The 13,822-nt window shown below is 47.1% G+C and overlaps 2 protein-coding genes across 2 annotated transcripts; one reads left to right on the forward strand and one right to left on the reverse strand.

Annotated features, from left to right (window-relative positions):
- Positions 1-7,762: 7,762 nt before the first annotated feature.
- LOC8025373 (heat shock protein beta-6-like) lies at positions 7,763-8,317 on the reverse strand. Its single transcript, XM_042289539.1, has one exon. It carries the CDS (start codon positions 8,315-8,317, stop codon positions 7,763-7,765), a length of 555 nt encoding a protein of 184 aa, XP_042145473.1.
- Positions 8,318-10,926: 2,609 nt separating this feature from the next.
- On the forward strand, positions 10,927-13,080 carry LOC115323629 (heat shock protein 68-like). The gene has a single exon (XM_029984016.4). It carries the CDS (start codon positions 11,073-11,075, stop codon positions 12,975-12,977), a length of 1,905 nt encoding a protein of 634 aa, XP_029839876.2. The 5' UTR covers positions 10,927-11,072; the 3' UTR covers positions 12,978-13,080.
- The last annotated feature ends 742 nt before the right edge of the window (positions 13,081-13,822 follow it).

A 13,822-nucleotide genomic window follows, 5' to 3' on the forward strand; every position in this document is an offset into this window, starting at 1 on the left:
CCGCGCTCTTGTTCCCCCGCGCCTCTCGCTGCTTTTTCTCCCGCACTTTTGCTCCCGCGCGCCTCTCGGTTAGTCCCAGTCGAGCGCAGTTAGTCCTCAGCATTTGCGCACGGTACCTAGCTCGAATCAGATGGTCTCTTCGGGGAGAAAATGAGAGTTCAGAGAACCAAATGCTGCCGTTAGTCCTTTGAGACCATCTTTTTTCTTAGAGTGTGGTACAAGTGCAAATGCAGAGCTCGCCGAAAAATCCCTCAATTATTGTATCTGTGCATGTCAAGGTCAATATAGCGTTTGAACTTTGAGTAAATAAGTGTACAGTGTTCCCTACCACCGAAAGTAGAGTGCCACATGTATGAGTTTAATATCTGGGACCGCGAATATCACAAATGGTAGAAGTGTACTTGTACCATTATTGCACCTAACCCCTCGATTGTAGGCTTGCACGATTAGCGGTTTGGTTGAGAAAGTGCTGCATCATTCGTAGCCTTCACAAGCCACAATGCTCCGGCTTTCTTTGCAGTAAAACAAGGAGCAACGCTGCGCCATTCGATTTCAACCACTGTTTGCACAAGCCTGCTTCGGCTTGTGCAAGCACTCCCAGACTTGAATTTAAAAACAATTTTTGCGTGAAGTCAACTCGTAAAATTGCGTATAGGTACACGTTCTGCATGCGCTCGCTTTATATGTACAAAACATTCAAGGTAAATGACTAAAATACGATGTTGGCAAACGCGCATACAGCGTGCTATTTGTTTAAGATCTTTGCTTTACCAAACTTGCCACTATGGATGCCAGGACGCGCAGCACATGTAACTATGTATACGCCGCGCAGTATATGCTCTTTGGTGCTTGGCAGCTACTCTGTTTCACCTCATATTGTACTGCAGCGAAGGCTAGAGGCGCAAGCTCAAGAGCCAACAGGTGCTCTTCCTGCGCTAGAGCTTGCGCCACCAAGATGCTCCCTAAAGCAAGAAGCTCGTACTTGTAGCCTTTCCTGCGGTACATCATAAGGTGAAACAGAGCAAACAGAGATAACAAAAATCAGCAAATTGATACTTTAGGCCTATGCTCTCAATAAAAAGAAACATGCTCAAACTCAAACTTTAAAACATGTTTGTCGTGTAAGGCACGTCACCATATTAGGCACAGGAGAAATTCAGCCCCATTAGATCCTCATTTCAAACCCTTTCTGGTCCCATTCCACTCGTAGATAGGCGTTGCGAAAGGGCATGAGAACCTGCCTGGTCTTATACCATCGTGTCGCACAACATGGTTTGACCGTGGCAACGAAGAGCCGGCTGAATGGACGCATTCAGAAGCCCAGCGTCTGAAGCCTGCAATTGAGGACGCCATATTTCTCCAACTGCCATCTGCTAAAAGCAAGGTGGCGCTGTTAGCAGAAGACGCCTGGACTGGAAGCAGTTGCCTTGGCTGCCGGCGTCTAGTTTTAGTCTTCCCTTGATACAGTAGCCTAGCTTTGAACCCTTAAAGGTTCCGACAAGGCTGGGCAAAAGTTAGAGCCTGATATTAAAAACTGTCTGAGCAAAACGACAAGGGACCATTCGTTGCCCGACCTGTTCGGGAGCCAGGCATGCGCCATGAACCACGGCCACCGCGTCGCCTAGGCGAGGCGAGCTGGTGACTTTAGCAGGTGACGCGTCCAGGATCGGCTCTTGCAGGCTTCAAGCATTAGCTTCGTGTGCACGTTCATTCACTCAATGCTTCTTTAGCTAATGGACTTTTAAAGCAGCACACGGCGACGTTCAGATCAGGTGCATGCTCAAGTTTCTTCGCAATGCGTTTCTCTGGGGGTACAGTGAAGCTTGAAGTAAGGACCTAGCGCAGAAAGCTGGATTTCTACAGCGCCTAATATTTTGATGCGTCTTACACGAAAAGCCAACTTTTTGGGCGCTCTGATGGCTAGTTTTTTTTAATCTTTTTTTTTTAACCTTAAGCCAAGTATAAATCTGCCACGCATTTAATTGTTTTTCTAGAGTGGCATCGGGGGGGGGGGGGGGGGGGGGGGGGAATGGCTGCGGTCGAATGTACCAAGTGTCTTTTCTACCAAAATTGGAGTATTTGAGAAAAGGTAATAAAATTTTACAAAATGAATAATACCAAACTATTCTGCCCCCTTATTCTTTATATAGGTGGGACGACAACACAAGGTGGTGTGAAACCATATATTCAAGCACCGAGGCACTTTAAAGGGAAACCACGGGCGAAGTGACGAAGGTTTCTGTTGCCCTCCAAACAAGCTTCTTGAAACCATGCGTCTTGCAGCCAGACTTGACAAGAGCCATCATTGACAGTCTGGAGAAACAGCTCCAAAGTGCATGGAAGAAAATCAGCGCTCTGGTGGCTGACAAGACAAGAGCCCAGGACATGCTGGACAAGGTGCTCAACCGAGACCACTATATATATGTTGCCATGGAAAAAGGTACCTATATTGGTCTTCTTACTTAAGGCAAGCAAATTGGCGAGCTGTGCTTGCCTCAACGCATGCACTTTGCAAAGCAAACTGACACAAGTGTACTCGCACTCAACTTCTTTGTTGCAGGCTAATTCCCAGAATAGAAGCTGTCCATTTTTTTTCTTTTTAATTCCCTTCTTTGCAAAGTTTTCTGACATAGTCATGGGGATCCTCCAGGGAAGAGATAGAACACTTCTCTTCGATAGGATATGAGCACTGCGTAAGCTCTGGGCTCGAAGCGACTATGATGAACACTAGCGGCAACTCACGGTGCTAGATCACTGGTTGCTTTTTTTTTTTTTTTTTTGTTTGGTGGCAAGTTGACAGAGGGCATGCCCCAACTGCTGGTGGCATATCAACCGCATAAAGAGAAAAAACTGTTGTGCATCTGATAGGTTATAAATAGCGTTTTCAAAGTTTTCTTTTTTTAAACTTTCTGCTCATTTCTAATATCTCAGAAATTCAGCATTGAATTTCGTCATATTCCAATCCTATAAAATTTGGAATAGAAAGAACAGTTATCCGCTCGCTCAGAAACGCATGAAGCAACTGAAAAAAGTCATTCTCTTCTTATCTTTCTGCGGTTTACCGCTCCCCAACAAATACTCTCCTCACACTCGCATATATCTGAAAAAACATAAAGAAAGAAAATGTAGTGGACGTGCACCGCCTGCATAGAACGCTGTAGGGCTGAATTTTTAACATTACCTAATGTGGGCCGGAGTGGTGCACAGACTGGACACAAAGGCTGTCCCAGCGTTCGGTTGAGAGTCGTGTCCTCGCTGATTGAACACCACTCCCTGCCGAGCGCTGAGGCAGCCCCTGCATCAAATCTGCATCTTACACTGGCCCAAATTAGGATACATTGAAAATTCTGCATTATGGCTTCGAAGTGCGGACCTTGTGCAGAGGGTTTAGGGGGATAATACAGAAACCTCAGGCTGCCCCCCCCCCCCCCCCCCCCAACCTTTTTTCTGAGATGTACAGGATAATAGTTTTAGATGTTTGTAATAAATTTTCACTTTTCCCTTTAAAAAGAATAATTGCTATGATTTAGGCACGAAACCGAAACAATGGCCAGCATAATCACATGAATAGATTGGCTTCGGTCATTATCCAGGAATAGATTTAGATTTCGTCAACAAACTTGATGAGATAAGCCCCCTTTTGTCGGAATTCCAAGATTTGAAAGGGAACTGGAGTGACCTTCCTCAGGACCACTGAGCCTGTGCTCTGGACAAACCTATCTGGGATACACACTCCAGTGTTTACATCTTTCGCAGGAACGGTGACTTCGAAAATTGGAGCTTATCAGAAGACCAGTTTGAAATGCCGAAAAATCTATTCTAAGCAGTATATATGAAAACAAAATTTTTAAAAAAGGTTTCAACGCCCTTTAAAGATATTTTTTTTATGGCATCAATATCCTGGAATGATGCTAGATTTGTATTGCATTTTAGGAACCATGCGTGGAAGCAGCTGATCAGATTAAACCATCCAGAAGGCCCTGAAAGTGTGACTTGCTTGTGGCACATGTGGCTACGACGTCGTCAAAGAGCTGTGCATCCCTCTACCAAGTAAGCACACCCTTCAGCGACGCCTTTTAGACGTAAAGTTCCTGCCAGGCATACTGCATGAGGCCGTTCAACCCCCTGCACTAAAACTCGAGTCCATATATGACGAAGGTAAAACGCCATGCATGCCTCATGATTGACGAAATGAGCACAACCCCTGGACTGGATTACGACAACTCCACCAAGCGTATAATTGGAAGTCCAACAATACAGCCTGCGTCTCCCGCCTCTAGAAAATCGGCACTTGCAACGCATGCCCTCGTTTTCATGTTCGGAGGCATATCTTCACGGTGGAAGCAAACCGTCGCCTACCATTTCACGTGTGCTTCGTGTAACGCCAAGGAGGTGAAGGATGTCTGCTTTGACATAATGAAAGAAGCAGAGAAGATTGGCATCAATGTGGACGTAATGATCCCTGACATGAGAGGAAACAACCAAGCGCTCTGTAGATCATGTGACAATGTGACATCGTGTGTGGCAAACAATCTCGCCTCCGCAACAGTTGCGGTCACCCCTGCGGTGGAAGACGACGGCTTTCCCTCATGTCGGACGCTCCACACATCCTGAAGAATTCGCGAAACCACCTCACGAAAGGGCACATCATCCTCATCTCAGATGAGTATGTACAGAAGTACAACCTTCCGACACGTGAGGTTTCCATTTCGGCAATCAAGGAGCTCCACAAGATCGACACCGAGAACAAACTCAAGCTGGCCCCGCGAACAACGAGAGGTGCCTGAATCCCTCTCACTACGACAGCATGAAGCTTGGTCTTGCCTGCAGGATACTTGACCACAGTGTGGCTGCAGCTATTAAGTACCTGGTGGAGCAGGGAGACATGGAAAAGGAGGCGCTGACCACTGCATGGTTCGTTAAAGAGGTATGTACTACATTCAACTGCCGAGCCCATGGATTCTCAACAACAAATTCTGTCTCGGTAACTTTGGCAAATTAATGAGCATAGCAAAGGTAGCAGAGAAAAGCTTCTGGGAACAGTTCTAAGAAACAACCCGGCTCAAATTCATTTGGCACTGCAGATTTTTTATGTGCAATGTGGTTAAATGCACACTTATAAGTCGAGCTCTGAAACAACTACTTGTCTAAAATTGTTGGATAGCTGGAACGAGCAAGTGCGACTGAAATCTCAGGTTAGGCCGAGATTTTCACCGCAACGCTGAGGTACTGCAGACGACTTAATTTTCGCGAAGACCAAATTTTCCCAAATTTTCAGATTCGAAAATAATTGCGAAAAACTGGTCCCACGAATAATTCACCGCATGGTAATGAACACATAGCATACTATACTACCGCGTATCGCGAAAATGCTTTGACACCGGTACTTCAAGAAGTTTGCGAAATATCGACCTTGCAAAAATAGTCGTTTACAGTATTTATTACAACCGTCCCTATTAAATGGTAAAAGTTAATTCAGGAGTTTACACGCTGAACCAACGAGGGCATGTGGCACATTACAGTGGAGGACTGAGGATTAATTGTGATCACTGGGGAATCTTGCGACGTCCAACCAAAATCTCGATTACACGATTAAACACTATGCCTTCTTATTTCAGAGCTATATGTTTCTCGATTTCAGGTTTTCAGATGGTTTAAGCTGATGACTTCAAAAACAGCGCAGTTTGCAATGAATGGTCAGGAAGAAGTACACGGCAATGACATCGAGTTTCTGCGAGAAATGATCTCCCTCTTCCAGCACCTTGCAATCAACAGCACTCGCAAGACATGGAGGCCTGTGCAGTTTGGGCTTGTCGTAACAGCGACCACGGCACTGAAAATGCATGAATTGTTTCTGCAAGGCAAGCACTTGAAGTATTTGTTTTTGAGCCGTTTCACGCAGGATGCTCGGGAGAACCTCTTCTCAACCGTCAGAGCTAAGAACCCTGTGCCACGAGCAAGAGACTTCAAGATGGCCCTTCGCCTCATCACCATGTCACAGTTCTTCAGGCCAAGTCGCTCTGGGAGCTACGACGTTGATGACTCGGCGTACCTGGCACAGTTTGTGGCCTCTCAGCCTGCAGAAGCACCTTCTGAGAAGGAAGATGAGCTGCCCAAATGGGACCAGTACAAGATCATCAGTGACGACGAGCAGCAGTCGCTCTTTTCGGCTGGGTACATTGTTCGTGCAGTTAGGAAGAAGCACAAACTATGCGAGCTGTGTTTAGCCGCAGTGACAGGTTCTGCTGCCTCTCAAAATGCCAGGCTGTGCCAGCTGAAGTGCTACGTAAGAGACGGCAGCAACCAGGAATTGGTGATGTCATCCCCCAACGTCTTCGGGCTACTGCTCGTTGCATAAGGAGAGTTCCGCAAGCATGAAGATCTCAACATTGCATCAAAAAGACCCTCGATGATGTACATCGGAGCACTGCGGCATTAACAAAGCAGCTGCCGTTGCCTAAGTGAGACGACCTTGGACAGAAGCTAGCCGAAGCATTTGTGCTCCTCCGTCTTCGACTCACATTGAAGCAAAAGAATGAAGAGTGGAATAAAGAGGCTCTAATGCAGACAGAATGCGGCAGCAGAAGCATATGGTCACGAGGGCTGCCGTAGCGAGAGTTTGATCCTTTACGGCTTTGCTGAGCCCACCAAGACTTTCTGGAACGCAAGGCTCGACGGAAAGCGCCAAGACTTGTGCCATTCACCAGCGTGTTTTTTTTTTGTGTTTTTTTTTTACGGAAAGCTGTTGAAGCCAAAGCTTATGCCTAGTAGGCATAATTCCAAAACCACTCGCAGTGGTAGGGCGCTAAATATTTTGTAAGAAGTGCACAAAGCACAAAATACATTGCACAAAAAGTTTTAAAAAATCTACATTCTATTTTTTTTTTTGACAGCGGACCTGTTAAGGGCTAGGTTCCCCAGGATCGTGTCCGTGTATGTCGACACAAACCTACCTGGACAGCTACCGCCATCTATAAGCGACGGCGGCGAGCACACAACCAGTACGGTTTCCGCCGTCGCTCGTAGATGGCGGCAACCTTTCCAGCTATAATAGAAGAAAGGATAGTGGGTGCGTTGGTGGGAATTCATCGTAGGAAACAGCGCGAAAAAGAGACGACGGCGAAGAAGAAGCACACAGTGTATCGAGTACAGCTCCGCTACATTCTAGCTCCGATGGTCTTCCTTCTTCAGGAAAGTGGAAAAGCTACACGTGTTTTTTATTTTTTATTTTTTTTTTTTAAGATTCGCCGAAAATGCATTTGTATTAAAACGGTCTCAAGAAGTCCTGCTTTGTCATTTTATTACTTTTCATATATAAACTCAAATAAAATTTATTTAGCTAATTCCAGCGTCCCAGTTTTCACGGATCACGCGTAAAAAGGCTGACTGCGTAGAACGTAGTATTCTTTATACCTGTGCCCTCATATAAATTCTTGCACTTGACGCACACACTTGACGACCTCTTTACTTATCTGAACACGCAGGGCGTGTAAATAAATTTGGAACACGATTCTTCAGACTCGTGTTCCTAATTCATTTACAGCCTTGATGCACCTTACCCATGGCAACAAACCTTCGCACCTTTTAAAATTGTTTTAGAACGTAAAGAAAGGAATTGCAAAAGAACGAAAAGAAGGTTGAAAAATGTAGGAAAGCTTGAAAAAAATATAATTTATTTGAGTCCTTGGATAGCTAAAAGGTGAAGTAAAAAGAAGAAAAATATCACAGGCGGTAAATTGACATGAACAATGTTCGCATCTCCTTAATTTGTTCCTTGCGATGTTGAGGGGACGTCCTCCGAAGACGTGTGCTCCACGGAGATGGGGACTGCGTCAGACGGTGGTGTCGACTCCGCCTTCTTACTCGGGGCTTCGACTGCCAACAAACCACGTCCTGTGAGCTGTGACGTCACAGATTCCGGATCGACGTCATCGGGAAGCGTGCATTTGTGTCGAAACTCGCGCATCGCGAAGCCGCGTCCCTCTGAGTCTTTTTCTTCGTGCCTGGCGTGCACCTCGACGGAGTTTCCGACCGTCTTGACGCTGATTTCCTCGGGGACGAAGCCCCGGACGTCCAGCTTCAGCGCGAAGTTGTCCGGAGTCAGGGACACCTCGGAGGCCGGACACTTCGCACTGGACACTTTATAAGAGCTGCGGCAATCCTCCGGACATCCAAAGAGGCCAACAGGTACGATGCTATCGAAGAAAGTACTGTCGAAGTCGTTGCCGTCAAACATCCGACTCATCATGGAACCGCAGTCAGAGAAGGCACCTTTGCCCATAAATGTGAAGATCGGAGCAATGAGGAAGACGATCATCTCGATGCCTAAGCGAGGTAGTCGAATAGGAACTGAGTTGGCGCTCTCGAAACACGACTCGACCGAATGCGTGTTGTTTTGTAGCAGACGATCTCGGCGGAGCGCTTTTTATTAGTGATGGACCGAATCTGCCAAAATTCAGATTCGGCAAAGTTCGTCAAATGCCGAACTTTTGCAGGAAAGTTCGGGAAAGATTCGGCAAAAATTCGGCAAATGTCTGCGCACGCGCGAGAACGCGACGGTGCCTTGGATTGCAAATGGACGCTGTGCAGTCGTGTGGTTACCATCGTACAGTGTAGTACAACCAGCGGTTACGGCGCGGTGTGGGATAGGCAACACGGTAACTGTGCGTTTGTGAGCGAGTGTGGTTCTCGCTTCAATATTTTCTGCCTCAAGAATAGAAGATCGAAAATTTACGCAGTCCACTGCGCAAGTGACAAATGATGCGGTGCATTCGGAAACATTGAGACATCGGCCGACAATTACTTTAAAGCACTCCTCGCAATTATAACAATTTTGTTTACGGCTCAGGAGTAGTGTTCCAAAAAAAAATAATAGTGCTTTTTAGTGTTATTTCGCGATTTTCATGTATCTGCATAAAACTAAACCATAATGCTCGACGTTGCACATTCGACATTCACTCTCCCTATTTTCCGAAACGTCCGTGTGTGTCCTGACACCAGAAACAGGCATTCTAAAGGTTAGAAACGAGAAGTTTCGGAAATGGGACGCACACTTTCATGCAAAGCTGACGCAAGTGACTCAAATCGAAGAACATGCATATTTACAATATTATTCTCTCTTCTGGTGAAGGCTCAGCAACCGTTGCGTTCGTTTTCGCGTACAAAACGGTGACTCCCGAGAAAGCAAGAACGCAGCGTTATTGCCTTCATTTTATCAATGTACCACCAGGGCTTAAAATCTGGGGGGTCTCAGGGGGTCTCGGACCCCCCACTAATTTTAAGGTATGGTCTGAGACCCTCCTCCACAGGCCCCAGCATTAGTGAAAGTAAAATCATATCTTGCAATAAAATAGTTTGTTTTCAGGGATGTGACAGTTGGGGATTAGCAATTTGAGGGTTGCAGGTACAGCGTGGATAGAGTCAGCAGTAAGGTTTATTTTATGTGCATCTAGTATCTCGTCAGAACCCCCCCCCCCCCCCCCCTTTCCCCCTACCTGCTTGTAGGGACCCCCCTCAACTTACAGGAGGCTTTAAGCGCTGTGTACCACTAAAATAGAGACCTGCAATGCAATGTACACACGCGTGCAGGCTTGCGCTGATGATGCCTCAAAACCGAAACTCTCGTAGCGTGATTCGTAACTGCGCCACGCTCGCTTCTACCCGCTTCTACCCAACCTCGTTGTCACGCCACTTCTGCAAGGAGTCACTAAAATTGCCAGTAAACACACAAAAAGGACACCGATACAATTATCTTGCAGAATATCATCTTGTTTAGTAAACATGTTGCATTTAAATAAAGAAAAAAAACTGTTTTTCGCCAAAAAAAAAACAAAAAAAAAAAAACGAAATATCAACGAGTCTGATAACAATGCATTTTTGCCGAATCTTTGCCGAATCTTTAGAAAAGTTCGGCAAAAGTTCGGCTTTGCCGAATCCCAAGATTCGGCACCGAACTTTCGATTCGGCAAAAGTTCGGCCCATCACTACTTTTTGTTCGCTTTTCAGGGCAGCTTCCAAAGCCCGTGAATATTCGAGGCGAGGAGGAGAGAAAAAAAGGCCGTATTGCGATGTGATTGGTTGACGATGTATACGTCACGAGCGGATGAGTAACGCGCGTACTTCGGAGCGCGAAGGAGCTTCGAGAGACGTCGAGAATATTCTGAAAACCGCGCGGGCGTCGAGTCAGCCTTCGGCAACGTAGCGCACGGATTGGTGGCGCCATCTCTTGATAGAAATCCCAAACAACGCAAACTGGGACCGGTCATGAAGGATTGGAAGATTCACAACAATCAAAACACATGTTCTGTTTTCTTGTTCTGGAACACAACATAGGAAACACCACACGTTACAAATAAATGGACACGCAGCCGCGTATCAAAGAATTCAATGAAATATGACATTTGAACGAACGCCCAGCACGACGAAAGCCCCGACAAACGTTTAGTAATAACTGAATACGTAGCATGTGATACCATTGTTGTTTCATTTGACTCCGTGTCTAAGTACCTAATAATCTTAGTAAATCATTCTTAAACACTAAAACAGTGTTCTCTGAAAACTTTAAACACGGGCTAAGCAGCTCTCAGGAACATTTGACCACAGACACTCAACTAAAATCACCTGCAGCCTCGATGTTGCGAAATAAACGTTGATTAATGAAATAACAAACTTCAACATGATCACGGCTGATAACTGCAATTCATCTTCTCTCTTCCCTCTCTCTCCCTCTCTCTCCCTCTTTCTTTCTCTCTTGTAACCAAAACAAAGAAGCCAAAATCACGAAACGAAAAGCGTCAGTCAAAACAAACAGCTCTGCCACACCACAATAGAGCAGACGACGCGGGAAGCTTCCACAGCGTTCTATATAGGGCGGACCAATGGGCTCTCTCCTAGATTTACGTCACGGCGATAATCGCTGCTGATTCGCCAAATGAGACGTCGGTCTCTCTGGAAGCTTCTGGAATGGCGAAAGAATCGTACAAAAGGCAGAACGCGCGCTCGCAGCCGCAATCATTTCGCAGCTGACACAAAGAGCGCGATTTTCAAATTGTGACATCAACTGCCAAACGAGTATGCCATCCCGGACGAACAGCGGAGCGCCGGCAATCGGCATCGACTTGGGCACAACGTACTCATGCGTCGGTGTGTTCCAGCACGGTCGTGTTGAGATCATCGCCAACGACCAGGGCAACCGGACGACGCCGAGTTATGTTGCCTTCACCGACACCGAGCGACTCATCGGAGACGCAGCGAAGGCCCAGACTGCTTTGAACCCGGAGAACACGGTGTTCGATGCCAAGAGGCTCATTGGACGAAAGTTCGATGATCCCAAGATCCAGGGTGATCTCAAGCACTGGCCCTTCAAGGTGGAGAACGACGCTGGCAAGCCCAAGATCAGCGTGGAATTCAAAGGAGAGCGGAAGAGGTTCAACCCGGAGGAGATTAGTGCCATGGTGCTGACCAAGATGAAGGAAACTGCGGAGGCGTTCCTGGGTCAAAAGGTCAGCGACGCTGTGGTCACGGTGCCTGCTTACTTCAACGATTCCCAGAGGCAGGCTACGAAAGACGCCGGAGTTATCGCCGGCCTTAATGTGCTGCGGATCATCAACGAGCCCACCGCAGCTGCACTGGCCTACGGACTCGACAAGAACCTCAAGGGAGAGAAGAACGTCCTCATCTTCGATCTGGGAGGAGGGACTTTCGATGTGTCCGTGCTGACCATCGACGAAGGCTCCATGTTCGAAGTCCGATCAACCGCTGGAGACACGCATTTGGGAGGTGAAGACTTCGACAACCGGCTTGTCACCTACTTCTGCGAAGAGTTCAAGCGCAAACACCGCAAGGACCTCAGATGCAACGCCCGTGCAGTGCGGAGACTTAGGACAGCCTGCGAGCGAGCCAAGAGGACCCTTTCCAGCTCTGCCGAGGCGAGCATCGAGATCGACGCTTTGTTTGAAGGCGTGGACTTCTACAGCAAGATCACCAGGGCCCGATTCGAAGAGCTATGCATGGATCTGTTCCGGAGCACCCTTGAGCCCGTGGAACGTGCTCTGCAGGACGCCAAGATGGACAAATCGCAAATTCACGATGTTGTCCTCGTTGGCGGCTCGACGCGCATCCCCAAGGTGCAGAAGCTGCTGAGAGATTTCTTCAACGGCAAAGAGCTCTCGATGGGCATCAACCCGGACGAAGCAGTGGCCTATGGCGCCGCAGTGCAGGCTGCCGTTCTGAGCGGAGACGCCAGCGAGGTCATCCGAGACGTGCTCCTCGTGGACGTGGCTCCCTTGTCACTGGGCATCGAGACCGCTGGAGGCGTCATGACAAAGATCGTGGAACGCAACTCCCGAATTCCTTGCAAGACGTCGCAGACGTTCACAACGTACGCGGACAACCAGCCGGCCGTCACTATTCAGGTGTTCGAGGGTGAACGCGCCATGACCAAGGACAACCACCTGCTGGGAACCTTCAACCTGAGCGGCATCCCTCCTGCGCCACGGGGTGTGCCCAAGATCGAAGTGACATTCGACATGGACGCCAACGGCATCCTGCACGTCTCGGCCAAGGACGAGAGCACGGGTCGGCAAGAGAGCATCCGCATCAGCAACGACAAGGGCCGCCTGTCCAGGGAGGACATTGACCGTATGCTGGCCGATGCTGAGAAGTACAAGCGCGAGGACGAACTCCAAAGGGAAAAGGTGACCGCCCGGAACGGACTGGAGTCCTATGTGTACGGCGTCAAGCAGGCTGCAGAGGAGGCGGGAGACAGGCTCTCTCCTTCGGACAAGCAGAGTGTCCTGGATAAGTGCAAGGACACCATATCCTGGATCGACTCCAATACTCTGGCCGAGAAGGAAGAGTACGAGCACAGGCTGAAGGAGCTGCAGCAGCACTGTTCACCCATCATGAGCAAGCTGCACCAGGGCACGAAGCAGAGTGCGCCTAGTCATAGGGGACCCACGATTGAAGAAGTTGACTGAACGCTGCGTGTGTCTTGTAGGTCTTTTCAAAAGAATGAACGCTGTCTTGTATATATATTTATTTTTGTACAGCTAGAATTTTAATAAATTTAACGTTCGAAAAGTCTGAGAACGGTTTTCTTGTCTTTCTGCACCGCCGGCTGCTGAGTATCCCATGCTGGGAATCGCATCAATCTTGCTGATATTTATGTTAAAGCTAAAAGGATCTGTCTACCTTTGTAGTTTATAGACCTGTAGCAATGAATTCAATGTTTGATGTTGGTCGGCCAGAATTATCTATATTGAAGATGAGGGATCGGCGAAGAATTTCATCTCAACAGACACTTGATGATGGCATTTTGTTTTATTTATTCAAAGGACACTGCGAATCAAACAAATGGGCAATCACAGGTGTGGGAACATAAAAATCACAACAAAAAACATAGTTTGTTTTAGCATGCCATATTTAAAAAAAGAACGCCTCATGGTTCAGTTCGGATTGTGTTAATGCTATGGTATGATTAGTTTTGGAAGAACCGGTAGTTGAAACTTTTTTATATATCTTTCACTGTTTGTATTAAACATTTTATTTACAAAAGAACATAAGTACCCAAGTTAATTTATCTTCGCTCTTGACTCCAATGGCTGGACATAAGCTCCTAAAAGCAAACTTGATAGAGATTAGTTAAACGTGAAATCCCTGCATATAAATCACGGAGCGAGATTCTTTCACCCTATCCAGTTTATTCATTCACGCGGCTGCATGCGGATACCATCCATAATTCGCGTATACCAGGATAGGCCTTATCAGAATTGGTATACGCATTTTGTTTTTCACTATCGGCAAATTTTAACGTTTGCCTAAG

This window comes from Ixodes scapularis, unplaced genomic scaffold, assembly GCF_016920785.2.
Source record: "Ixodes scapularis isolate PalLabHiFi unplaced genomic scaffold, ASM1692078v2 PGA_scaffold12__126_contigs__length_90152505, whole genome shotgun sequence".
Taxonomy (NCBI): Eukaryota; Metazoa; Arthropoda; class Arachnida; order Ixodida; family Ixodidae; genus Ixodes; species Ixodes scapularis.

Bases quoted from the DNA above. Each gene is read 5' to 3' on its own strand.
- LOC8025373 (XM_042289539.1), bottom strand. From the start codon at position 8,317: ATGATCGTCTTCCTCATTGCTCCGATCTTCACATTTATGGGCAAAGGT.
- LOC115323629 (XM_029984016.4), top strand. From the start codon at position 11,073: ATGCCATCCCGGACGAACAGCGGAGCGCCGGCAATCGGCATCGACTTG.